Source organism: Colletotrichum costaricense (genome assembly GCF_030867565.1).
Source record: "Colletotrichum costaricense strain IMI 309622 chromosome Unknown Scaffold_5.1, whole genome shotgun sequence".
NCBI classification, from domain to species: domain Eukaryota; kingdom Fungi; phylum Ascomycota; class Sordariomycetes; order Glomerellales; family Glomerellaceae; genus Colletotrichum; species Colletotrichum costaricense.
In genome coordinates, this window is record NW_026848234.1 from 1857584 (window position 1) to 1884203 (window position 26620).

The 26620-nt window shown below is 53.0% G+C and overlaps 8 protein-coding genes across 8 annotated transcripts; 5 read left to right on the forward strand and 3 right to left on the reverse strand.

Annotated features, from left to right (window-relative positions):
* Window positions 1-685: 685 nt before the first annotated feature.
* Window positions 686-5171, reverse strand: CCOS01_05754 (meiotically up-regulated 65 protein; the record flags this gene model as incomplete). The annotated part of the gene is made up of 4 exons (XM_060453931.1): window positions 686-2514; window positions 2674-3231; window positions 3721-4752; window positions 4811-5171. 4 exons carry the CDS (start codon window positions 5169-5171, stop codon window positions 686-688), a joined length of 3780 nt encoding a protein of 1259 aa, XP_060315703.1.
* Window positions 5172-6732: 1561 nt separating this feature from the next.
* On the forward strand, window positions 6733-7256 carry CCOS01_05755 (uncharacterized protein; the record flags this gene model as incomplete). Its single annotated transcript, XM_060453932.1, has 3 exons — window positions 6733-6841; window positions 6904-7007; window positions 7089-7256. The coding sequence occupies 3 exons, from the start codon at window positions 6733-6735 to the stop codon at window positions 7254-7256; spliced, it is 381 nt and encodes a 126-aa protein (XP_060315704.1).
* Window positions 7257-7527: 271 nt separating this feature from the next.
* On the reverse strand, window positions 7528-10362 carry CCOS01_05756 (PRP1 splicing factor; the record flags this gene model as incomplete). Its single annotated transcript, XM_060453933.1, has 2 exons — window positions 7528-7674; window positions 7732-10362. The coding sequence occupies 2 exons, from the start codon at window positions 10360-10362 to the stop codon at window positions 7528-7530; spliced, it is 2778 nt and encodes a 925-aa protein (XP_060315705.1).
* A 365-nt stretch (window positions 10363-10727) lies between these two features.
* CCOS01_05757 (dimethyladenosine transferase) lies at window positions 10728-12250 on the forward strand (the record flags this gene model as incomplete). The annotated part of the gene is made up of 8 exons (XM_060453934.1): window positions 10728-10829; window positions 10882-10938; window positions 10995-11132; window positions 11187-11267; window positions 11348-11515; window positions 11575-11703; window positions 11756-11830; window positions 11885-12250. The coding sequence occupies 8 exons, from the start codon at window positions 10728-10730 to the stop codon at window positions 12248-12250; spliced, it is 1116 nt and encodes a 371-aa protein (XP_060315706.1).
* Window positions 12251-14116: 1866 nt separating this feature from the next.
* CCOS01_05758 (uncharacterized protein) lies at window positions 14117-14866 on the forward strand (the record flags this gene model as incomplete). Its single annotated transcript, XM_060453935.1, has 2 exons — window positions 14117-14252; window positions 14382-14866. Coding segments are annotated over 2 exons (621 nt in total), but the record flags the coding sequence as incomplete, so codon positions are not given.
* A 1119-nt stretch (window positions 14867-15985) lies between these two features.
* Window positions 15986-16138, reverse strand: CCOS01_05759 (uncharacterized protein; the record flags this gene model as incomplete). The annotated part of the gene is made up of 1 exon (XM_060453936.1): window positions 15986-16138. One exon carries the CDS (start codon window positions 16136-16138, stop codon window positions 15986-15988), a length of 153 nt encoding a protein of 50 aa, XP_060315708.1.
* Window positions 16139-19816: 3678 nt separating this feature from the next.
* Window positions 19817-22648, forward strand: CCOS01_05760 (phospholipid metabolism enzyme regulator; the record flags this gene model as incomplete). Its single annotated transcript, XM_060453937.1, has 2 exons — window positions 19817-20972; window positions 21216-22648. The coding sequence occupies 2 exons, from the start codon at window positions 19817-19819 to the stop codon at window positions 22646-22648; spliced, it is 2589 nt and encodes an 862-aa protein (XP_060315709.1).
* Window positions 22649-24742: 2094 nt separating this feature from the next.
* Window positions 24743-25456, forward strand: CCOS01_05761 (uncharacterized protein; the record flags this gene model as incomplete). Its single annotated transcript, XM_060453938.1, has 3 exons — window positions 24743-24960; window positions 25160-25244; window positions 25373-25456. The coding sequence occupies 3 exons, from the start codon at window positions 24743-24745 to the stop codon at window positions 25454-25456; spliced, it is 387 nt and encodes a 128-aa protein (XP_060315710.1).
* Between the last annotated feature and the right edge of the window lie 1164 nt (window positions 25457-26620).

Consider the following 26620-nt stretch of genomic DNA (forward strand, 5'->3'; position numbering starts at 1 on the left):
TGTTTTCCTCATCATGTTGGGTGTCCCGGAGGCCGTTGACAGGATTGTGATTAGGCATAGTGGGGATGATGAACAGCAGTCGCGGCGGCTCAATGGGGGAGAAAGGGGGAGAGAGAGGGCTGGCCGCATGTTGAGAGAGTTCAAAAGACTCAATCTTTGCGTGCTGTAGCTAAGGCAGTAGCCCTCTGCGGGCTTACCTAGTTGTCACGCTTACTTATGATCATTTGCATAACCCCACCAACGCCTTTTTACACTTGCTACTTTCTTAATCTTCCTCCTATTGAGAAGAGGGGTCTTTCTCTGTCATTGGGCTCTAGAGATCCAACGTGTCTTGTTTTTGGACCAGTTGTGAGTAAAATGGGCCACAGAGAATCGATATATGTATGCCTTGGAAACTAGTAACGAAGACATGGACTGGATGAAAACAGTAGTGCACTTACCTCATACCAGCTACCTTAGCCATGCTCAAGGATGCAATTTCACATCTTGGAACACAATTGTCATAAAAGTATGTCTTGTTGTACAGAATTCTATGGGTATTTTGCACTCCCCGGTCCCAGCTGCCTCTTAGCTATCCTACAAGAAGAAGGGGGGTTTGTTATACATAGTTGTCTATAATATAAATAATTTTGCAAGATGGTTGTTTTCCTATGCAGAGACTTTGACCCTAGTCCCCATTTTGAGCCTACACGCCTTGGGTTGCCGGTATTCTGAGTGCGTCAGTCGGCACTATCGTTGTCTTGTAATTGTCAACAGACGGTGACGGTTGGTTGTCTGTGTCAACCGATGACGACGGCTGGCCGTCTTTCATTACCGGTATTGTGATACCTTCAGTCGGCACTACTATTGTCGTCTTGTCCTCGTTCACGGACGATGATGATGATATCTGGTCGTCTCCATCAACAGATGACGGTGGCAAGTCATCCGTGGCTGCAACATGTTCAATCTTCAACTGCATGTGATGCGTCCGTAGGCCACGCCCGTTCCGTTGGTACATCACCATGATTCCCGGCGTAGTGACGGTACGCAGTGGCGTGGGAGGAGAATGCTGCAGGCTCTGCTGCTTGGCCTTCTTGACCGCTGCGATGATTTTCCCGTCGGCTTCCCAGGCCCACGAGAGGAGCTGATGGAGCGGGTACCAAGGTCGCATTTTGTGCTCCCGGAAATACTCGTGCGTGGCCTTGCTGATCCGGGCACCGTTGACTTGGTTCGCCCCTGTTACGTCCTGATCGAACCAGGTTGGCAGAGCAGAGGGGGCCGCGTGGGCTTTGGGATTCGGCTCGATGGCGTGCTGCAGAACATTTTCCGGGTTGACGCCGTACCGCCAGTTGCTGATTTGATTGCGCATATCTGAGCTGGTCCTGCCCGCTACACAAGCATAACGCCAGATGACGCCCATAGCATTGGGCCTGTCGAGCCTGAAGGCAAGGAAGAAGAGTATGTGGTATGATTGCTCGTTCATCACGACGAAGTGCTTGTGGGCCTTCTCCAAAGCGGCCGTGGCGAATATGAGATGGCGCTGGGTTTTCGCATGTTGAAGCATCGTGTTGAGCGTGAGCGTGGTAGGAAAGGTATTTCGAGACTCGGCCATGATGTCCCAGAGGTCGCAGCACGAGGCGAAATTGCCCATACGTCCGAGTTCGTTCATAATGGCGTGCATGACTGGCCTCGATGACCAGCCCGTACCGTACTTGGCGGTCAGGGTCTCAAGGAATGAGCGGATGCCAGGCCAGTTGTGTTCCAGCTTGCGCATGTCCTCCGTGACGAGTTGCTTCGTGACGAGTGGCACGACGCCGGGGTCCAAAAGTAGGCCGAGCGAGTGCATGAGTCGAAGAACATGCTGAATGATTTGTTTGCTCTCAATCATCTCCATGTATAACGCCCATGTTTTCGCGTTTGGCTGGCAACCATAGCTAATCATCATCCCTAACACGCCGTGAAAGTTGCGAAGATCTTTCAACTTGGCACAGTTTTCCAGCATAATGTTGAAGACGCCGGTATCCATCGAAAAAGGTGCATCTCGCTGGCTCTGGAAAAGGTCCCGGGCGTGATTACGATAGGCATTGCCACGCAGCTCAATAAATCGCAAAGCTTGTTTGAATGCGCGCCTCGACCGCGCATGTCTTGAAGACTCATCTGTAAACGCGCTAAAAAGGAGCTTGAGAGCCGCGTTGTCGGCGGCAGGGCCCGCACCGTACATCTTGTACTTATCATGGGTAGTGATCCTTGCGTTTGTGATGGCGGTTATATAGGCCAAGAATGAATCAGGCGTCCATTCTTTCGGTTTCGGGATACTTTCGTATTTGTGCTTGTGTGAGTATTCCTTCATATACGCTGGACGCTGCTCTTCCTCGGAACTTTTCCACACAGTTTCGTTTTTTGCTCCAGCTACCTCGTCACGCCGTGTTGTAGAGAAGTTGCTGCCGATGGCTCCTTCTATACTGATCGTGCTGTCGGCTCGAGCGGCGAGTCTAGATATTTCTTGGCTCGCGTGTTCCAAGGCATCCTCGTCGCCTGAGAGGAAAAGATATCCCACTTCACTGAGTGTCCCTTCTTTATCCTTTGGCCATCGCATCTCAATATGACATCTCGTTTGTTCGTGTATATCCCAAATAGTTTGGTCGACATCGTGAAGGAGCGTATATGCGAGTTCAACCCCGACTGTGATCTTACGCACATTGCGCTGCCAGGGCCCCTTGACAGGCCGGGTCTGTCGTCGAAGAAGGTCCAAAGTATTGCGCCAGTTGCTAAATGACCCCTTTTTGACCTGTCGGACCGTCTCGAGCCAGATTTGCCTGGTTATGCTTTGGTGGAATCGCTGAACACTGGCTCGCGATTCTCGCTGGGGCTGGTAACGTATTGTCGGCGTAACGAGTATAGAGTCATGCTGTACTTGGGTAGAGCCCGTCTTGTTCGGTCGTTTGAACTTGCGTTCGCTGGCATCTTTAAGTAGATGCTCAAAAGGTTTACGACGCTCGCTGATGGTATCAAGTGGATGCAGCGTCGTAGGTTTGCGTGCTTCCTTCGGCTTTGTGTCCGGACCGTCACCCAGCGTCAAGTCCTCAACTCTCAGTGACGTCTTGATCTTTTCGTCTTCGACGGCCGGGCCTTCCAAGGTAGGACTCACGGCAGTATCGCAGGTTGGGTTGGTGCCATGGTTCGCTTCTTCGTCTTCGATTCGAGATCGCGGTGTGGGAGTCTCAACCGCGCTGGGCCTGGCTGCATCGGTAGCTGTGTGCACCCATTGACGAGGAAGTGGTAGTTGAGTTCGAGGCGCCCGAGACCATCTTTGAGGAACCCTGGAAATCGGAGAGATCCCAGAAGAGCCGATACAGTGAGATCGGACTCTCAATGATAGCGTGATTCCCAGGGACATTTGCTATGAATGGCCCATGTTGTGTGCTGGGCTTGAAATTTGTTGCATTTGGTGTCATGGAACGAATGCCATCAGTTTCGCTGAAGTCGCGGGCAAGCTATCCGCAGAAGAATTTCCACTTCGCGCCGATTGATCCCGGTCTTTCGGCCCCAGAAATTTGACCCGACCCCTGCCGGCCGACAACAGTGTGAGCGACACTGAGCTTACTATTTTGCACTGTTCATCGACTACTTCACTGCTAGGTATCCGTACCGCAGGCAATGACTAGCAAATTTGGATATATGAAGTCGGGTATACAAGAAAAGAATGATTACGACACCGTCCCTATTACTTCTTTGGCGAACCAGGTAAGGCACCCGAGTTGGGTTGCGCAGGACCACTCTGATCAACACCTTCCCACCCCTTATTCCATCCCTCGTCTTCTGCAACAGCATGTTTGGCTTCGCCATTCTCTGCAAGCCCTTTGACATCGCTCCAATACGAAAGCCTTTTGACTTCTTCGTCTGCATGTTTGATTGCCGCTGCAAGGTGTTTCCTTCTCTCTTCTCTTTCTTTTGCCTTGTCTGCATCTTCGTGCTTCTCTTCGTCTGCAGCGACCGCTTCATCATAAATCTGGGTCAAGCGACTCAACAGCAGTCTTCTCGAGGCCTGAAACACAAATATGCCCATAACATCGTGCATCTCCTCCTGTAAGTGCTCGAGGTTGTCTTTGGCATGCGCGAGATAATTCTCAAAGGCCTCAATCTTTTCGCGGTCGATGCGAGAGCCTCGAAGGACGGCCATAAGAGTCCACACGTCTTCAATGTCTTGCTTCTCCTCTGTCACACTGGTCTGTACACTCGCCTTGCTAACGCTTTCTCGCCGGCTACGTGCCACACTAGAGGAACGGCTGTGATTGGCAGGCGTAACGGTGAAGTAGTCGGAGTTCAGCATGTGCGGGTCTTCCGATATGTCTTCCGGTTTCTTCTTGATGCGCTTGCGAACCCAGCATCTCCTCCGAACGAAGGAATTCCACCATTTCGGACCATGCCAGGAATATCTCTTGGAGAACATGAACGAGTACTCCCAGCCGAACTCGTCCATGGCCACACCTTCTTCGCGATGTATCTTCCACTCAGGCCATGCCCACTCCCAGGACGGATCGGGTACTTGTGCTGTCTTGATCGTGGTCGGACTCGTCTTGTGAAATTGGTTCGTCCAAGGCGATGGGTCGAGGTTGCCCAAAGCCTTGCCGGAAAATAGGGCAACACGGCAAACAAAGCAGCCTCGCTCGTTCTCCCACAACACATCAATAGCTGTTTCTCGATCCGCTGTGGCTGGCCTCCGTCGTTGACTGCTGCTTCTGCCGGGCATTGTGCCTTCCATCGGCGTGGGTTCTGTTTCAATATGTACTATCAGAACCTGCACCATAACTTGGGCATGGCTATCTCTTACCTTCGACTTCGATAGACGGTGCTGTGGTGGCCGTTGTCGTTTGGGGTTCAAGCGTGGGAGCACTCCGATGCCCAGCGGCCTTCGACAGGTGACTTTGTTCTGGCTCTACTAAGCGTCCAGACCTACTGGCATCCTGATCGGTATCGTGTTCCGTACTGCGGTCCCCATTCGGTTCCGCATCGTGACTCCCAGTAGTGTCCTCATCACGGAGTAACTGCGATCCGGTTGACGCGCGAGGAGGTCTGCTAAGGCTTTCGGTGCTCGGTGAACCGCGGTTGTCATGGTTGACCAGGCTGATCTCGTGGTCATAATCACTATCTTTCAAGCCGGTGGCCCGACGAGAGCTTCGAAAGGAAGGCATCGCTCTAACGCTGTATCGCAGCCTCGCTCGCCCGGTGTCTGAGAGCTTCCGTGTTGATGCCCGCCTTGAGGCTCAATGCCGGAGTGAGACCGGAACGGCACCCTTGAGGGTGAAAGGGGGTTCGTCGTTGGTGGGGGGGAGAATTGGAATCCGGGCCGGAGGTGCTTTAGCTTCCTTCTCGGGGGTGATTGGCGGCTCTCGCCCTGGGATGGTGGAATTCAGAAGCGTAGTCTGAGTGGGCTACCTGAACATTGTGCCGAATCTACTCAGACAAATGATGTTTCCAAGCGCGCCCCGTCGACGGGTGGGAATAGAAAAGAGGCCGTAGAAGGAGAAGGCCGATGTGAGGCTACAAGGTCGATGGTCCGACGAGCGAGGAATTCAGGGAAGTCAATTGGTACCTCTTCTTCGGACCTAGCGTGGGCTAGACCACCATCGGCTGGCAGTGGCCAAATGGAGGACGCTGAACAAGGCTAGCACGATGCAGCAATAATAATAACGAAAGGAAAGCAGGAGGCGTTGGCTGGTCGTGGAGGCCTAGACCCAAAAGCTGAACACAGGTTGGCTCATGCACTTCACGGGCCAGTCAGTCAGTCCAGGAGCCTGCGAGGTGTCGCGTACTCAGCTCCGGCGATGATGTAATGTCACAGCTTTTTCCAGCGAGCGTCGAGCCCCCCTAGCCACCACCTCAGCTTTGCGTGCCAGAGAGTCAGCTCAAACAGGTGTTTTCATGCTATCTAACGTGCAAAACCTGGCTCTGAAGCACATGGAGCACTGTGAAGCCACAGGCAATGGTTTGACGGGCACGATCGTCGGCTGAGAGGTCCATCTGCGCTCAGTGGAAGTTGTAAGGAGACCTGGATGAATAGCGTAAAACATTACTCCCTACGCATAGTGTACATCGAAAGTGACAGCTGATTTTCGGAGCTTTGACAAGCTGAGGTGACGCTGGAGATCCAGTGGATGCTGCACTCTTACCAGGATCAGGTCTGAAGAGGTACGTCACAAATACTTCATTCCTCCATCCGCTTCCGCGTGATCACAAGGTATCGTGTCCGTCCCCTCTGGAGGTGATGGCCTGTGCATGCTGAGTTTGTGGTCCCGGTCCCAGGTGGAGCTCTTCGGCCAGGAGCGGCTGGGGGGGAAGCTACTTCCCATTCCCCGCATTCATGCTGCTCTACGTCATGTATCCCTCACACCTTCACGTCAACCGGAGCTTTCGTAGCTCCAAATGTTCCTCGCCTGCTTGCCCCAGGTCGACGGCATGTCGGTAGTGCAGCTCACTGGTGTGATTTGGTTCCAGGAGGCGTGTGGGAAGGAGTGTAACCGCGCAAGAAATGAGACAAGAGCTGCGGCGCCAGTGATTCGATAGCAAGGTACTAATAGATCATGCCATCCTGCTCTTTCTCGTGACGAAAACTGCTTTCTTTCTCCTCTCTCTAATTCAATCAATTAAATCACATAATCACGACGATAGCTTCAAGCTTCTCCCGATCGTAGCTCAGAAGTCACACGTCAACCAGCTCTACTACACCCTACACTACACACAAATCCAATCAACATGTCCAAGAAGGCTCCCCTTTTCCTCGGTCTCACTGCCGCTGGCGGTGTCGGCTACTACCTCTACAGCGCTGGCGGAAACCCTACCGCCGCGGAGAAGAAGTTCGAGAGTATGTTTACCCGTCGCATCGCTGCCTTCTCATCATCGCAAAGGCTGACCCACGTTATTTAGGTGACGTTCACAAGGCATCCGCCGAGGTCAAGTCTCATCTTCCCGGACGCACGCCCGACGCCCAGAACAAGGGCGCGCAATTTGGTGCCAAGCTTGACGAGGCCGTAAGTTCATCTTTGCCCACCTCTGCCCGGCCTGTCTCCAGCACATCTTCAATGATCAATCGTCGCTGACAATCTCGCCAGGTCGCTGAGGCCGACAAGAAGTTCTCTGCCACTAAGAGCAACGTCGAGGCGTACGCCAAGGACGCAAAGGCCGAAGCCTTGAAGAAGGTCGACGCCTTTGACAAGACCGTCGAGACCGAAGCCGCCAAGGCCAAGAGCGGCATCTCCAGCTGGTTCGGCGGCAAATAAGCCCTACGACTACTCTGGCGATCATTTTCTTGTGTTTTCTACGTAATGGATCAATCATGACAACGGGCATCGGGTTTGCTTTCTCAGCTCTGGGTTAGGAGTCGCAATACGAATCAATTATAATCATTTGACTCATGTTCAGTTACTTGAAAGTCCACAGGGCTTCCTCGTGGTATTCTTTGCTGCCTGCTCGGTAATTTTGAAAGTGACCTTTTCTCCTCTATCCTTCCCGACCGACCCTTGATGTTTGATACACAGGCTATTACATAATTCATTTCTCCAACACTTCAGCAACCAATTTCAGGATTTCCTCGGTTCCCTTCCTTGCATTGGCGGGCTGTTTGGCAATCGCTTGCCAGTGTTCGCCATGGCGTGGCTCGTTCAAGACACACTTGTTGATGACATCCGCTCGTTTCTCCTGGGATCGAGTTAGCTTACAAACGTCAAATCGATAGTCACCAAGACAGCTACTTACGTCTGTTCCGTGCTGGAGCAAGAACTTGTAATACCAAGCCCAAGTGTCGCCATTGTCGCTGTCCAGCACCAGCGCCTTCTCGAACCAATTTTGTGCCTTTTCGAGCTTGCGTTCGCCCCAAAAGATTCGGGCCACAGCTACAAACAGGATAGGGTCGTTGTCCACCTTCTTAATGGCCTCTAGTGACCGCGGCTTGCGCTGAGTCCGTGGTTCCAAGTGCCAGATCTGTTCACTCCACAAGAGTCCACTCTTGGGCACCTCTTGGAGTGCCTTGGCCATGAGGGACTTGGCCTGGTTGAGATTGCCCGCGCGTCTTTCGATGCGGACAGATTCGCACCAAAGCTCGGCCGATTTGGGTATCGCAAGTCGGGCTCGGTCGAGAACACTGCGAGCCTTGACGACGAGCCCGGCCTTCTCTTCCAGTCGAGAGTAGAGCAGCCACAATGGAATAGACTTTGACACCGCCTTGACACCTGTGCTGTAGGCCTCGCGTGCCTGGCCGACCTTTCCAAGGTCCTCGTAGATTTGTCCCTTGAGCATCCACAACTTCGCCGTTGCAGGGAAGAATTGCAGCGCCCGTTGGACAAGATCCAGTGCCGCATCGCTGTTGCCCAGCACTCTCTCGAAAACCACACTCTTCATCCACACGCGATCCGTGGGGGCCTGGTCGCGGGCTTCCTCCAGTAGCTTACGAGCGCGCTCGGTCTCTCCGTTCTCGGCTTCGAGCTTGACAGCAGCAAGCCAAATGTCTTCGTTATCCGGGTTAGACTTGAAAGCCCTGGCGAGTACCAATCTGGCATTGTCGACCTCGCCGGCTTGCCACTTCTCTTTGGCCAACATCATCCACAGGACCTCACTCTTGGGGCATGCCTCGACAGCCTTCTCCAGGACCTGGGCGAGCGATTCCTTTGTTCCGTGATTTCTTTCCAGGTCGGCGGCAGCCATCCACAATGTTCTGCTGTTGACGAAAACACGCAGCGCATATGAGTAGATGGCGCGTGCTGTCTCGTACATGCCGCGATTGATGCTGCCTCGGGCGTCCTCCGTCCAGGTGTCCTTGCGGTCGTCGTCTTCGTCGAGACCATAGCCAAGTGTTTCTCTGATAATATTTCCGCACGTAATGACAGCGCCATCCTCCTCGCACTTTTCTGCCTCGGCAATCCACTCCTCGCGTTTGGGCATGGCGGACTCCTTGACCAGAACTGCAATGGCACGCTTCATGACGTTGACCTTCGTACCCTGGCCAAGCTGTTCCTGCAGTCGAGCAGCCGCGATCCAAATCTCGTAAGACGTAGGCACTGCTTTTCGTGCCTTGTTGAGCACCTTTTGAGCGTTTTCAGGGCTCTCCAGTCTTGCCAAAGCCAACCACAGATCAACGGATAGGGGTATAAGCTCTGTTGCCTTGGCGAGCAGCAACCGGGCATCTTCCGGATCTTCTTCGAGGTTGACCGCTTCCTTCCATAGTGCCTCTGATTCCGATATATGATCCAGAGCGAGTCTGATGACCTTCTTCTTCGCCCTAGGCTCATTCTCCAGTCTCATCGCCTCGACCCAGAGACGCACAGATCGATCATTCTTCTTGATTGCCTCAGCGGCAATAATCTTCGCATTCTTTCCATCATTCAGTCGAATATTCTCCAGCCAGACATCCTCGCTCTTGGGGCAATGTGTGCATCCGCGTGCTATCACATTCCGTGCAGCGACCGTCTTGCCTGCCAGTTCCTCCAAGCGAGCCGCAGCAATCCAACCCGGCGCATTATTCGGATTCGTTTTGATCACCGATGTTAACAGCTCGCGTACACGGTTGATGTCGCCGACTTGCGCTTGCGATTCGTTGAGGACGCTTTTGTTCAGACTTGTGATGTAGCCCTTGGGATCGATACTCGATGCGCTACCGGCGACTGATGATTCGGTTCCGTCCTGTGACGCTTGCTCGAGCCTAGACTTGAGGACCTTGTCTCTGGCAGCACCAATCTTGGCAAAATTCGTCATCGTGCCGTCCGCTTGTTCGGAGCTTGATGCTACTCCGTCATCCGCAACCGTGGTGCCCAGCTCTGATGAGTCCCTCGCAGCAGCCAGAACGCTGTCTGGAACCGCGTAGAAGCGTTGTCGCAAGGTCTGCTTGCTTCTCCTATTTTTTCCTGTCAGATCTCCAACTTCAGGAAGGTTTGCCCATTCGTCGTCGGTAACCGTCGAAAGCGCTCTCTTAAGATCCGCAAATTGTTGTGCGATCTTGGGGTTCTTCCGTTCATATTCGTCTTGCTCGGCCTTTTCGCGCGCTTCTCGCTGCTTCTGCCTTCTTCTCGCCATCTTCTCGTCAACTTCTTGCCATATCCTGTCGGCTTCCTCGTCATCTTTGTCGTACACGCCACCTGCGAAAAGGCCGACTTCGTTATCGGGGTCCTTGAACCGGTCATCGTCGTCGTCCTTCTCCTCCGCCTTCTTGCCGTCGGTGCCTAAGCCGAGTTGTGCTGCGCGCTTGGCGACCGCTTCCTTGATTTGGTCCTCAGTCGGTCCTTCGCGTGCAGGACCCAGATCTGATCGCGTAGTGAAGCCAGTAGCACCTCTACCAAGACCAGCGACGTAGTTTTCGGGAGCCGGTTGGCTCAGGAAGTCGCGCCTGCCCGACATATTGGCGATTGAACAGGTGGCTCTTCAGTGCGGCAGCAAGATCAAGAGGGCGCGCCTGATGGGGTATTTGTAGGCAATCAGGGAGGTTTGGCCTCACTCTATGCTTGGAACCGGTCGCGCAAGGCTGAAGTGGTACTAAAGTTTTTGAGCTGCACAATCCCTGTCGCGCCAGGTCGTAGTGGGGCGAGGGTCCACTAAAATTTCCAAAAGGCTGCCCCTCCATCTTCACCGCAGACTTCGACATCGCGAAGATTTCTGGGTCTCAAACTTTGCGCTACCGGATACTGTACGCCAGAGGTCGACAGCTTCCCACAAACCTGGTTTCTTTGGTATAGCGCGACAGTTCGACAGTTCACATACGCAACATGGGTAAAGCGAAAGCTGGTAAGCGGAATGCCGCCGCCGCCTCCTCGGGAAGCCCGTACTCTCGACCTTCTCAGAAGACGAACAATGTCTTCAAGTTCAACGTGCGTCGCATTCTATAATACGTCTTGGAACTTTGACTAACTACCGTCATAGACGAATGTTGGTCAACATATCTTGAAGAACCCCGGTGTGGCGGATGCGATTGTTCACGTACGCCCAGACTCCCCCCGTCCATAACGAACCAAACACTAAGTGCGTCTACACAGAAAGCCGAACTTAAGCCCACGGATACTGTACTCGAAATCGGTCCGGGAACTGGTAACTTAACAGTGAGAATTCTCGAGAAGGCGAAGAAGCTCATTGCGATCGAGTTCGACCCTCGAATGGCGGCCGAAGTGACAAAGGTTGGACAAAACGCCCTCAGGATGATACTCGGAGGCTGACGGGACCCAAAACAGCGTGTGCAAGGGACTCCGGAGCAGCGCAAGCTCGATGTCATGCTCGGAGATGCGATCAAAGTCGAATGGGCTCCTTTCGACGTTCTCATTTCAAACACACCCTACCAGGCACGTTCCTTTGTGCTTTCGATGCAAGGCCGGCGTAGCTGACCTGTCGTTAGATCTCTTCGCCCCTGGTGTTCAAGATGCTTGCGATGCCAAAGCCGCCGCGGCAAGCGATTCTCATGTTCCAGCTCGAGTTCGGACAAAGACTTGTGGCCAAGCCCGGCGACAAGCTCTATGGTAGACTGAGCGTGAACGCCAACTTTTGGGCAACATGCTCCAACGTGGTGAGTAAAGATGCTCGGGAATGCATCTTTGCCGACGGTCTTCTGACACTCTGCAATAGATGAAGGTGTCCAAGGCCAACTTCAGGCCGCCGCCACAGGTCGACTCCTGCGTTGTGCGCATCGTGCCCAAGCAGGGAGCCGAGCGTCCCACCATCGCCTTCGAGGAATTCGACGGCCTCCTCCGCGTTGTAAGTAGTATTATTGTCACTTCATATATCTCGCAGCTAACAAACCATTCAGTGCTTCAACCGTAAGAACAGGACCATGCGAGCCAGCTGGCTCGGCACGAAGGAAGTGCTCCAGATGCTGGAGAAGGTGAGTTTTGAGGTTGTGTGCCTCCGAAGGACAGAGGTACTGATCTGCTACTAGAACTACCGTACATGGGCTGCCATGAACAACGTGCCCCTGGACGACTCTCTTGTTGAGGATGACGAGGACGACGCCATGGAAATGGACGATGACGCGGACGCCGGCGGCAACGATGACAACGATGCCGAGCCCATGGACGACGACACACCCGAGTTCTTCAAGGAGCTTAACGCCACAGCTGCCAAGGCGCCCGAGAAGACGAAGAGCAAGCGCAAGAAGACCAAGGTTGCGGCGCTCGTGCGGAGCAAGATTGAACGCGCGCTCGAGAGCACCGAGCTCATGGAGAAGAGAGCGCGGTTGTGCGACGAGACGGATTTTCTGAAGCTGCTCTCTGCTCTCAACTCGGAGGGCATCCACTTTGCCTAGATGTCCGTCTTCACACGGAATGGCCGGTCTCTGTTGATGGAATTTCTTTTATAGAACGGGCAATCATGGCCTGGCGTTTGGGCGTACAAAATGAGAGGAGATATCAGGTTGCGGAAACGATATGACGGTAGAAGGCTGTGGATCACATTCAATGAAGATTTGCTGTGCTTTTCCCATGAAGCTCGAGTGGTTGTCTAACCTGTGAACCATTCTGGTGCCCCTCCAAAAGGTGTTTAGACCTCCGTCCTTTCTCTCGTTGTTGGAGACGTCGTAGCATCAATAATAGACAGGCAAGATATACGCTGGATCTCAACTAGCTTCGGTTTGGACCGTTATTCATTCAGCAGCTTCATACCACAGCCGTGTTGGGCAAAGATACATCGAAAGCATTTTCACCCCATAGCATGACTTACACAACAGCCCCGACACCGAGGCACATCGTCTCATCTCGAAGCACCCCATCCGGATTCTAGAAGACCTCTAAAGCCATACTAGTCTCTTTCCATCTCTTCCCTTACCGAGGTAACCCATCACGGCATACAACCCCAATCAAGATCACCGACGCAGTCTCATCCGTGGGAAGAAGGCAGGGGGGTTGCTTCCCGGCCAACCATCGCCGAAAGGTCTAGGAGTCATCATTTGTCAGGCAGTCATCATGAAGCCGTCTTGTCCACTCGGGAGTCAGTCACACTGCAACTACTGCTCTCATTACCAGAATGAAAAGATTGGGCCTTTTGTCAGCGATGAGCTTCTCAAATCAGCACTCTCCGTCAGGCATAGATTGTGGCTGTTCGCCCGAAATGGGAACTTCATTTTCTGCGGATGCGTGCTCGACTTCACAGCACCAGTTCTCTCCATTGAACCGAATTGGACCGATGGAAGAGGAAGTATCGCCCCTATTTCGGGAAGGAAGGGAAGCGTAACGGGACAAAACGGTACTTTAGCCACCTCGCCCGGTTCCGTAACCAAGTATAGAGTATCATGATACACCTTATTTGGAAGGGGGCAGAGAGCAGGTACATCACCACCGTGGGAAACCGGAAGGAAATCAAGAGAGACGAAGTAATTAATAGGAGTAAAAAGGGGAATGGAGGGGCGGGCCAACGTGGCTCTGTGCATGCAGTCAGTTCTTTCAAAGAACATGAACAAATTACAGCAGGCCACGCCCACGCTCATCCAATCCGACTGCGCCTTATGCCACCACCAAGAAGTGACCGGGCCAAAGACTCCCGCCCAGGGATGCATAGGTAATGTAAGTACTGATTTGTCGGGCGGGTGGTAAGCATTAGACAGAGAGGGAGAGAACAAGGCTGCCTTACCCGCGCGGATTGCGTTCCCGTCAGCGCATCGCGACGAGACGAACAAGGCCCGTCCCATCTGACAGGCGCCAGCCTTTGTCTTTCCCACCATGGCGGGTTATAATCTACCCTACCAGTGGGATTGAGTGTGGGTTGCGCGTAGGCTGGCTGGGCTTTGAACTTGTTCGTCTGCCTAATAGAACGTTCCTTACCTGCCTACCTCCTCGAAACCTGAACCTCTTCAAAGAGGTGTGGAACGTCATTGCATATTAAACTGCGACTGTCCCAACCTATAGACTTCCGGGTTCCTGCGCAGATGATCAACGCCCGCCGCCGGCGCGCTGACACGCGGGGGGAAGGGGGCTGTTGGAGGGATTCGGTAGGTGGATTCTGGAAAAGAACCTTTTCTATTCCTTGGAAGAATCAACATCACGCGCCGGACATGAAGGTTTCAAAAGCCGTACGAGACGTTGACGTGGTTTTGTCTCTCTTTTTTTCACGCTTATTGTCTTTGTGTGTGGGGGCCTAAGGAAGGCATCTAGTTCGGCCTGCCAAGTAATGCGAGAATGGAAAGCAAGAGACAGAGGGAGGACAGCTTGGACTGGGCAAGCCAGCAGAGCGAGCCGTGTTTCTCATCAGACAACCACAGCCTGGTTTCCCTGATTTGTATTGCCCTCTCACTCTACAAGTCTATGACTGCTTAGGTATGTGAGCCCCGCGGCTTGAGAGAGGGCTCACCACTTCGGCACCATCGCACGGGAGGGTGAGACCTGCCAGGCCTACCGATCCTCCCGGACACCCTTTTTAGACGGATGGAATGTGTACTACTGCAGCGTATATTCTGACGTACCTATTTTTTGGTACGGAGCATTATTCCCTCTACGCCTGGCTGAGCCACACCTTTGGCGGTCCTCACTTCCCTCCCGTGCATGGTAAGCACAGGCTACCTAGAGCTGGAGGCTGGAGGCAGCGTCTTCGATGCAACGTGGAGAAGAACCGAAAGAACGGCCTGTCAGCGCCGGAGCGACCTGCTCAGCGCTTCTGTCGCACAGCATCAGCTGCCAGATCAGCCGTTCGTCGGGTTTCGGTGCTCAGTATGGCCGGTGAGCACCTCGGTCTGGGCGGGGAACGGAGCCTGTCATTCTGTCTCGTGGGGGCCGCCGCGGCCCATCATACGATGGGTCAAGGTCGATGGGCCAAGACCGCAAAGGGATTGGCGTCGATGAAGAGAGCACCAGCAATGGCAGCGTTTGACATAGCCCAGATCCCACACTTGCACAACCATCGCAGCGAAGGCGGCGATGACTATGCGATGTGAGTAATGGGCAGATGCGGGAAACGTCAAATCGACCTGGTAACGTTCACCGCGCATTTCAAGTTGTTTTCTTCTGCCTGTCCCCAGATTGGGGGATCCGAGGGGAACAGCCGACGACCAATCGAACGTCGCAAAAGCCCCCAATAGCTCGGTACCATCAGGGCATCGTGGACGGGTGGGTTTATTGTGACGTTCTGTCGGGAGCATGGGGTCGGTGCAACTTTTCCTCGCTTTAGGAAATGTCTCAGGTTATCCAGAGGATCAGAACCCAAGCACTTGAGATGGCGGCCCCCTAAAACCAGAGCCCAAGGTTGGCTCACATGGGAGATGCAGCCAGTCGTGTGCCTGCCACGTCGTCCACTTGGCTGTCTGTGAGAGGCTCAAGGAAGCTGGTGGGAGGAACGTTGGCTTCTTCTTGATCTGCTGACCTGCAGACATTCCGTTGTTGGCAAAGACAGATTTCTTGTCGACAGCCGTATCCGTAGGTAGAGACGAGAACGTGCCAAAAACATTACGGAGTGGAACGGTGTACACTTGGTACCAACCCTTTCCTATTGACGAAAGTTTTATCTGTCTTTCTTAACGAGGAAAAATGCTGCCAAATACCACATTCCGAGTCAATGAAGCCATGCCTCGTCTCGTAGGGGTAGTGTGCTCCCGACAAGAACCTTCCGTATTGGGGATTCTGACATAACACCGCCATTTCGACCTCAACGGTCGACCGTTGGAAGCGAGCAAGCAGGCACCCGATCGCGGCGGGCGTTACGGTTTATGGTTTGTAAATCGTGGCAAAGGCGGAAGTGTAAGTTGTGCCTGGTTGACTAAGATAGGGTAGAAGCCTCAAGAGACATGCGTCAACTTCAATAGTGCTTCGGCACCAGGTCCGAAGCCCACGTAAAGGCCCTTGATTTGTTTGCAAAGTACCCCGTATGGAGCAGTGGCATGCGTCCCCGTCCCCCGTCAGGGTACCAAAAGCCACAGCATGACTGTTTGTTGTCTGTCTGTCCTGAGACTCTATTTCAAGTTGTTGTTGACTGCAAGCTAAGCAGGTTGTATGGTAGCGAAATGGCAGCAATCAAACGACTCGTTAGGAATTTGCTGAATATCACTGGGTTCTTCCGCCTAGAACTTGGCTCCCGAAATTTGGAAATGGGCAAATCTTGAAGCAAGAGATGCACCAGACTGCAGGTCCCGCCCATGGTCCCGGTCCTCCAGTTCCTGACTAGAGCATTTGCGACCCTTAGCCCTGGAAACTGCGTCCACAGCAGCGTACATCAGCCAAGATGGAAGACTCGAGAAGCTCGAGTGTGATTGCTGATAGAGGAGAAAGAGCTTAGTGGCAGTGTACCTTGTGAGCGGTATTCGATGGCGGCCATGAGTTTGTAACTTTGTATCCGTACGAATAGTGTATTTCGCAGAAGCCGGATTCTTCTGGCTGGGAACAGGGGATGGTGACAAGAAGTCTGAAGAAGACCAGGGGCCTTGATTGGAAGGAAGCTGTCCCGAGGTCCCACGATGCCCGATTCTAATCAGCGGTGATGGCTCCCGGGGGGTCGGTGACAGGCCGCCGGTGCAACAGAATGGACGATGTTACTCCGTAGTCCGTACTCATGGGAGAGAAGAAAAAGTAGGCCAAAGGCAAAAGCAAGAAGGGTGGATTCCTGGATGGAGATCAGCTGCGCCGTGTGTCCTGGCTTTGCCTTGCCTGGAGCCCGGGGGAAGGCAAGGGGGGCCGACGATGAAAGTTGCATCCAGAAAAATTCCAGATTGCGGATGGGCGAGTTTGGGCGTCGTGGGCCAGAGACTTGGGCTGCATTTGACATCCACTCTTGCCCACAGCCCAGCGGGCAGACTCAAATACGGAGTAGTAAGTACCTACCTTAGAGCAAGTGGGTGACAGGATTCTCGAGAAAGTGGTAATATGGAGAAAAGCATCCGGGAAAGAATTGCGGTCTGAGGCATCCCGCGTGGTTTCAGGGGGTTTGCCGGTCGCAGTATCTCCTAACTTCCTAAACTTATTCGGCCCAAGCAATTTGTTGGACGGAGAAGGAACTCTACTGACTACTTAGTACCTCTCCGTAGAAGAAGTGAGGCAGAACCCAGCACCAGCTCCCAACCTACTGGATGGGAAGAGACCGGAGACTAAGGGCAAAAGGGTGCTTTTCTTCGTACCTGTGTACGGATAGCCGTGCCTCCTTTTGTACCTACCTCCAAGGATCCTGGAAGACGGGACTCCTCCCCCGCCAGAGTGGTCCATGTCTAGCGGCAACGAAGAAACGTACCTAGAACTTCTGAAGTATTCGCCCGGGAAGGTCACTCCGCGTTGTCGGAATGAAGAGCAAGGTAGACAGGTACGTACCGTGGGCCGGCCGCGACTGTTGCAAACTCCGAGGTTGGGCGATGGGCACCTCATGCTGGTCACCAGCGGTGTTGACGTTGTGCAGCAGGTGTTGACGTTGTGCCTGGCACCGGCTTGGCCTGGCACCTGGAGACTGGAGACCCAAGGTACCTGTCTTCCTCCCCTCTTTTTTCTGCCCCCTCTTCACAGTCGCAGTCTCCCAGAGTCCAGTGTCAGTTGGCAGTCGCAATATTCCTTTCCTTCGCCCGCCGGGCCTTCCGCCTTTCGCCCTGTACGACGCTATGCTGGGACCTGCAGCAGAATCGGATCCGTTTCTCGCGTTGGCTGCTGAAGGAATCCGTCCGCTGCGCCGCCCCTCTCCAGTCTCCAGTCTCCAGAGATCCGATTTTTCTGTTCGGCGGAGGAGAGGAGAAGCCCAGGATGCCACTCACCGTGACCCGTAAACGCAATCCGTTACCCGGCAGGACTGGATTGGACTGGACAAGACGATACGTCGAGCACATGGCTTGAGCCCTTCTGCCTATGGCACACCGCACGAGAAACTGAAAAAGACAGAATCGGCTGAGACGGGAAAAGCTTCGTTGCTGACTTGTTCTGATGGGTCCCAGATAAAAGCTTCTGATTGCTGCGGACATTCAGGAACGCTTCCGCGGTGCCTCGAGCACCAAGCTCCCTCAGACCTAGACCTGTCCATGTCTCCGTTGGCCCTTACGCTCTACAAGAGGCGCCGAAGATGAGCAGAAACATTTCTATGCCAGGATGGAGCTGGGAGGCGAGAGAAAATTTCGTGCAAAGTATTACAGAGGTAGGAAAGGTAGAGACGGAGACAAAGGCGGGGAATGGAGGGAGACGGAAGCGATATCGAGTGCTACTAAGAGACATCAAGCAGTCAAAGGAGCCTAGGGGCAGCGCATCAGGGTCGCCCTTCCCTTCATGAATCGGTGCCATTTCAATTTTGCTTTTTTGAATTTTTCTCTCCCTCACCTTTTCATTTTGGGTTTCTTGGTTGCCACTTGTCTTGCTGCTCCTTACTCGTTGCCCTGCCATGTCTTTGTTACGTCGCCCACAGAATCGATGATAGGGCAGCCTTTCTGATGAGCCTCTGTCAAAACGGTTGTTTGCTTCATATCCGTGCGGTTCCTTTCAAAGACACCCTGCCTCGTGGTTGGTTAGCCAGCTCCAGGGCATGGTTTGATACCAAAGCTGTGTATGATGGATACGTTGGTTACGTAGGATTGTGTCCAGACAATTCGGCTCGATTGCACGGGAAGCGGCAGTACACAATACTCGTTTACGCTTACTGCGTAGGTAGGTAGGCTCAAGGGAATCTCGATGGCATCTTGGCCATGTCCTCGTACAATGCGAGAGAGTCTAGTAGTAGAGGATAATCATCGGAGGGAACATCAACTCTCTTCAATTCCGGCGGAGTAAGTGACGGCAGCGGCAGCATCTGTGCATGCCTTCTGGAGAATCATACCGCAAGTACCAGCAAAAATGCGCCACAGAGCACCTCAGCCAGAGCAGGGCGAGCTGGGTACTTCGAATCAAGTAGTCGCAGATGTATCCTCGTACCTGCCCTTTTCATGACTGCGACCGGCCCCCGGCAACAACAAGGCGCATGGGTCCTCACGGGTGGCTGGCTACTTGCAACTACGTACCGACCGCATGACGAGCCATGTACCTAGGTACCTTGCCTTCCTTGCTCCCCCTGCAAACAAGGCACTACTTTCCGGCAGGTGCTTTCTCTCCCAACTTTGGGCCGCTGAGGTCTTTCTGAGACTCTCTCGCTGGGCAGGTCGTAGGCGTCACACGCTAAGAGCCCGCTCCTTACCGACCGGTCCATCCCAGCACACACCACCCGACCGACCTTCTGTCTCTCTCCCCCAAAGCCCAGTCCACCCCCCATTCCCCAATCACCCAGTTGCCAGCACCAACAAGTGCCTTCCTCATCAGCACCGACGCCATCCATCCATTCACCAGTGCCAGCGCACTCAGCAAATTTTGGCTTACCTTAGGTTTGCACTGACTGACCTTACTGACCTCATTCCCGTCTGGTCTCCCACAACCTCCACCACCTCCTCCTCCAGCCGTCTTCGTCTTTTACATCAGACACACCACACACTCCTCTTCTCAACTTACACCACCACACTTGGTTTCTTCCCCCCCTCCAATCCCCTCATTTAGAGCTTCTTACTCTTCGTTGTCAACCCGTATTCTTTTCTACCCAGGAAACATTCTGCGAATCACTCTCACTCTTGTGTTCCTGTCAAACAGCTCCACAGCAGCCCAATCGCCAGTAGCTTAGCACCCCGTCACCCACGAAACCTAGACACGACCGCGCATTCGTCTTGCCTCAAATCGGTCCCAAAGCAACACAACAACAACCACTCAGACGATATCTCCAGATTCCCGACAGGGTCCCTACCTTCCACCCAGAAATCCATCCTATACCACGTCGCATTGTCGAACATCATGATAGGCCTGCTTCCGAACTACGATTGCCGGCTCCCGAGTTAACAATACCCACATTCGATTGGTATGAGGACTAGACGAGGCTCCATTCCCTTTGCTGTCTCACTTGAAAATCCTCGGCCATGGAAAAGACATCCAGCACCAGAAACGGGCCCTCTGACGCAAGCCAGTCACGCATAGAACATACAGAGACGTCCATCACTACCCCCTCAAACAACGCCGCCGAGACCCAACCGCACTCTAAACCATCCTCCGCCACAACCTCGTTAACACCATCACCATACAACTCCCGCGACACCTCCCCGTCACGAAAGGCACAGAAGCCCGTTCACGCGCCCAAATCCGCATCTACCCCCGGCCTGAGGTCGCGCAAAGGCAGCCAACAGGACTTGACTGTAGTACGGACACCCAGGTCCAATACCAACATACCAGGACCAGCGACGTCGTCCAGGACGCTCTCCGCAGCGACAACTCCTACTTTACTCCCGAATTCCCAAGAATCCTTCCTTAGATCTATCAATCCTCAGAAGGCACCCCTCAATACTGAGGTAGCTCAAACGAGAGACAGCCCTCGCTGGCCTGTGTCGCCTCGCTTGCGCTCGCCCCCTCCTCAGCTCAATAAGCCTCACATTCCGCCCACTACACGAAAAGGCGAGCAGGAAGCCCCGAGGGTGAATCTCACGAAAGTCTCTCCGACTCCACAACCGGACCCCCTCCCTTCCATGTCAGAGAGCGAAACCGACGACTCGCAACTACCATCTGGCGTGCGAACCCCAGTAACCGTCAACGGCTCGACTCTGGAAACAGTACAGGAAGTAAGTTTGCCGAATTCGCCAGGGCAAATGGACTCTACGCTGGAGCAGGTCAACGAGAAGTTGGCCCACGAGGCTGCTGTGAGTGCCGAAAGCCTAGCGACGCAAGTGGACAACAATCGCACCATCCGCCTTAGCAGGGGAGCCCTCCAGGCTCACGATAACATGGGCGACAACGGGATACCCAGAGTGCGATCGCAGAGCTCCGCTCCTGCCCCGACGGTCACGCGACAGTCTAGTGTGCTGTCCAACAAGCAAGGCAAGAGCAAAGCAACGGGAGAAGGATCTTCCCTCATAGTCGAGACGGAAACGGTGTCGTCTATTCCCCAGGTGGCATTGGCACCTGCTTCTAAATTGGAAGTCGGCAGCGGCACACTCAGGGCGAAGCCAAGTACCGAGACGATTAGGCCCAAGAAAGACAAGAAGAAGACGAGCCGGAAGCAACCCACGGTCAATTCTGGCAACGGTGAGACACCAGATTCAATTTTGTACTCCTCTAGGACCCTTCGGCATCACCAGCACAGTCTGCGATCAGTGTCTGCAGCAACTGATGCTTTGTAGCCGCTCGAAACAATGTTTTTGGGACCGCGAGCAGAGATGGTGCGCTCTCCGCGGCAGTTCCGATATCGCATCTGGATTTTTCTTTGCAGCTTGCCCGTTATATGAAAATTACCATTTATGAGCAGTTTACTGACTAGACTTCAATCAGCATCCTCCAAAGCAGATATTTTTGAGGCTAAAGTGGCCAGCGCCGTTGACGAGGCGAATACGTCAGACTCAGAGGAAACATTCGTTTACGATAGTAACCCCCCGGATGTCGACAGGCGCAGATTTCACTCGCGGACACCTAGCGCTACTTCGATGATTAGCCAGGCCGACAGACCTGGCGGTATGGGGATGCGCTCAATTCATGAGGCTCTGCAAGGCAGCGGCGCCGCCGCTGCAGCCGTCGGGCTGAAGAAGAGCATGAAGTTCGTCAACACGTTTAACAGCAATGGAGCAGAGAGCCTTGGCGTCGATGAAGATGGTAAGGGCAGCGGCAGGAGTGTAGGCCCAGGATCGGGCAGAGGTACGAGTAGGCATCACCACCACAATCACTTTGGTCGCTGGGGGCGACAGCCAGGAAACTCACACCCTTCACTTTTCGACAACGAATCCCTCTTTCCAAATGCTGCTCGATCTAAGCTCTCGGGCAACACCTCGAGACAGTCATCCGGCCCTCCTAGTCCTAGGGTTGCGAGCTCCGCTAGAGGTGGACCTCACGCGCTCGGAAAGCGATCGTCGATTCAGATGGCTCGTTATGATGCAGCCGACGATACTACGACCACTGGCGCTGACGACGAGCGCACCCCATTGATTACGTCCACAGTCAGGTCCTCCAGGAGGAGCAGACGTCAACCTGCGAATTTGCGGAACCTCGAATCACAGACGTACAGGCAGCAGCCATCCTATCTGAATCGATTTGCAGCATGTTTGGTTGTCACTATGATGTTGCTCCTCGTCATTACTGCCGCGATTGGCTTTATGTTCGCGACCTCGCAGCCGCTGACAGACATTCAGTTGGTCTCTGTCAAGAACGTCTTGGCTAGTGACCCAGAATTGATGTTCGACCTAACGGTCAAAGCCCACAATCCCAACATCGTGGTCGTCTCTATCGATCAGGCGAATCTGGAGATATTTGCAAAGTCGCCTCACGCGGGCACCGACTTTGACTGGTGGAAGCGGCCACATGAAGGGGAGTTGGGAGACCCAGACATGCATATTCGAGACGATCCTCCCGATGATCCACCAGACGAAGACAATGCTCCGAACATGCGACTCGGAACCATCATGGAGTTTGATAGCCCGCTATCTTTTGAGGGGTCTTTCTTCAATAAGGGTGTATCAGCATCGACAGGCACCATGAGACTTCATCTTCCAGGCAACCACTCTGCTGGAGGTTCTGAGCGATGGGGTCGTATCATCCAGGATGAATTCGACTTGATCGTCAAAGGTGTCGTCCGTTATTCTCTACCGTTGAGCCAGCGGGTTAGAAGCGCACCAATTTCTGGCAGAACAACAGTCAAGCCAAACTCGGCTAATGACCCTTCTCTCCGACCAAACACAACACTCCCTGGAGAAGTACCTGGTCTTGAACCGTAGGGTATCTCCCTTACTGGAGGTCGGCACATTCGATCATTTTCTTTGTCAACTTGTTCTGTATATTGAGCGTGCATGGCATAGCATAGTATTTCGGGGAAAAGCGGCGTTGAGCGAGGCTTTCCAGCAACAAATGCTTCGGAGCAAAGACAGACAAAAGCGAACTGTATATACTTTTCTTATTGAGAGCATCGCTGACCACGATGACTCTTGTATCTCCAGCTAGCGTCCTCACGCAGCTTTTGTTTCTTGCGTTTGACTTTCTTCATCCAGCCAGACCACGACTTTGGTGGACCACATGCCATTCCTCGGCACAGCAAATCACGGGACAGGACAGCGAAACGCATTCACTTAGGCACAGGACCGTTCTTCATATTGGGGCAAGGATTAGGACATTTGGGTTTTGCGTTGCTTTCTTTATCAGTATGGGAATCTTCTTTGCGACGGCCTTTTTCAGCTCTTGGGTTCATTAGAAAGGGAAAAGTAGCAACTACGCTGTTGTAATTGTAACGAAACTTGACGACCAACAGAGGAGATCAGAAGACAAGGAGTCAGGTCCGCCCACAGAGGTGCGCGACAAAAACAAGAAAGTCAGTTTTGACATGGAGGTTGTGCAGTCTAAGCGAGGTTCGTGATGGACAAGGTAGCCCAGAGCTAGGTAGACAGCTAGAGAATGCCGATACTAGCTCTCCTGAGACTGGACATTCATTTGCCATGAAGCATGCCTACCTGCTATGTATTTACTCCGTCTCATGAGGCCCACACATATTGGCAATCATGACATGGGCAGAGCCTCAGTTGTTTGGCCACCAGTCAGCCTGCCAGCCTGCAGATCTGAGGAATGTACAGACTACCTCAAGGCCCTCATCCCATCCCGAAACATGTTTGTGTGCATCTCGCATGACCCTGCCAGCTGGCAGCTCATCAAAAGGACGAGGGCTTTCCCACTGACCGCCTTTACATCACCAAGGGACGATCTGTGGGTAAAAAGTAAACAGATCCCCCAAGCAACGTGGGGTGGGGGGGGGGGGGGGTTAGGAGGGGTTGATGCCCGGGCACCCTGGAAGTTGACCTCTCCGATCGGAGGCGGGCCGGGCCCACCGCAATCCTCTTATCTTTGCTTTTTTGTGCACATCTCTTGTTTGCTTTTTGTGTACTGTGGTACGAAGTGCAAAGGATTGCCCTCGGATTGTTCGTACGTAGTGTGCAGAGTGTGGAGTATGGAACAGAGTATGGAGACTGGCTCTCTCAGTACAGGGCACCCGGCGATGAATATGTCAGATCGGTCAAGACAGAACTATCTGCTGGTGGAGATGGAGGGGGCGGTCACGATGGCACGAGAGACTCATAAGACGAAGAGGGTTATTGAGACTCCTCTGCACCAAATCCTGGCATCCACATCTGATCCACTCGAGATCATGCGAGTGATTCGGAAACGGGCAACTTGGCCGAGCGGTCTAAGGCGCCAGACTCAAGATAACAGGTTTGTCTAAAAACGACCTACATCTTCCCTGATACCAGGGAGTATTCTGGTCTCGAAAGAGGCGTGAGTTCGAATCTCACAGTTGTCACAAATCTTTTGCGCTCTTTTGCCAATAGAGTGAATTTGTCAGACAACTTGGAGTGTTTACAATGTTCGTACAGTTCCATGGGGGGTTTTACTAGACTAGTCTTTGTGCTGCAGGGTTTCCGTCCTTCTCACACTCAAGCGGGCTGGCGAGAATCCAGCTTTGCATGTGCGATAGCTTACTTACGTCTAGCAAACCTCATTCTAGCCAGAGTCGGTAATGAGAGATGCCCATTTTCACTTCACACGAGACGCGTTTGTGATTTTCTGCCGGGCTCCAGAAGAGCACGTTTTGTGTGAGGCAGTCGGATAAGCTTCGGGACATGCCATCTTGCGTATTCGTGAACACCCCCCGAAATAACGCAAACGACTGAGTGTATTATGCCATTCGCTGGCTGCCCTTCTTCCCGAGTCATATAACACTTCGAGAACAGCGTTCGAGGCGCTGATGTCTACTCGCTTTGAACTAGATACTTCTTCACATTTAAACGTAACTCTCCCACCGATAACAAAAAACACTTCGATACACCATGCCTGTCATCACCACAAAGGAGTCTGCTTCAGCCGTCGCCGCGGCCCTCGTGGCCGAGGCCAGCGAGACCAAGCCGGCTTTCCTCGTCGTCTACGCGTCGCACCGCAACGGAAAGTCTTGGTGCGGCGACTGTACCGCCGCGGAGCCGTACATTGAGAAGAAGTTTGGCGGCGGCGAAGAGACCGTCCGGGTTGTTTACGCGGGGCTGCCCGATGAGTGAGTTGAACCTGTCCCTCCCCTGACATTTTCGATTTCCTCCCCCCCCCCCCCCCCCGCTTCGTGTATAATACAGTAATTGCATGGACAAATGCCGCTTTGTTATCCATATTGATGTATCATCTGCGGAAAACCATTCCCTCAGAAAGGAGACTGTTGAACATGACTTTTTTTTTGCTGATGATTACTTTCATGGCAGATGGAGAACGAAGGAGAACCCGTGGAGACAGGCGCCGTTCAACGTGACCAACCTGCCTACTCTCATCAAGGTCTCAGGAGAAAAGGTACGTCATTTGCTGTTTTGTTCCGAAACTCCCCAGTCCCCCTCTTTCTCACGGGGTACGCGATTACTATCCTGCACTCTGTATGAAGAAGACTGGATAGCGGCCTTTACTAATCAATGCAATGATAGAGGTGGGAGAAGCTGGTCGAGGCGGACGTCTACGACCAGAAAAAGCTTGACGCCTTTGTCGGCAGCGGCAGCAGTCGGTTGTAAGCGCTTGGAAAGCACTGATAGCCTATGAATAAAGAATCAAGTGAAAGAGAAAGTGAAGTCAAAACACCAGCATACTCTAGAGCAGGGGTTTTCAAGTCCCCCTATCAGTGAATCACAATAGAGCCAGCAAAGTGCGAAGACGAGATCACGGTAGTATGGAAAGTCTAGACCACTCTTGTGTAAGCAATGGTTCTGTTCCTATGGAAATGGACAGTTGAAGATAGCCTGGAGTATTTCTAGGTTCACCCGGATTTCTGCAATTGAGTAAACAGTTGAGCGAAAATAAGCATATTTCTTGTCCAACGAGAGAATGGGGTCGGGCCCCTACTTCGTATCATCCGATTACTAAAGAGGCTGTCTAGTCGGCCTCCAGAGGGAGTTGTGTCTGTGCATGTGATGTGCGTAGTCGGACAGTCTGATGGATGCGAAGAGAGACAAGATAGATGGGGTCACGGTTGAGGTGAAATCTGGAGAGGAAGGGAATGGAGAGCAGGAGGTATTCCTTGGAAGAGCCTGGAGAGGTTGAGATTCTATGAGATTTAGATGACTATCCACCTCCGACGTAATTATTCCTGTCATCTTCAACTTCGAGCTTGATGAGAGACGCACCTGACGATGAACCTCTTAGAAAGTCAAGCCTCCTCTCGTGCCAGAGATCTTACACATCATACAACCTGGTCCGGATCTGCAGGCTACCAGTTCACGACATCACAGATATTGCGAGAGACAAGGAACAAAAGTCTAACTAACGTCAAGCCATCTTAGCATTACTCATGTATCTATCCAACATTGCGTCTAGCCCGGCCATAGCCAAAAGGACTCATACATCCGTAAAGCCATATCGTAGTAGCAGACGCTTGTCATCAAGTTTCCAGCACCCATTCAAGGTAATGCTGCCTGTTCATGATCGAAGAAGCAAAACACCGCCAGGGAAGCTTCCCCTCTCCATGTCAATCATCCACATCCATCTCCAGCAGTCCATACAAATGTCTCTGCCTGCCTCCCTTTCCCCGGTGAAAACTGAAGAGTAGATATAGTGTAGTGTTTAGTACCCAAAATATGAAAAGGCGTAAACATATAGCCATAAGAAGAGGAAAGAAGCCAAACAATAATATCCACAAAATGGACAGCGCCTCCAGACCCAGCATTTCGTCGTACACTACC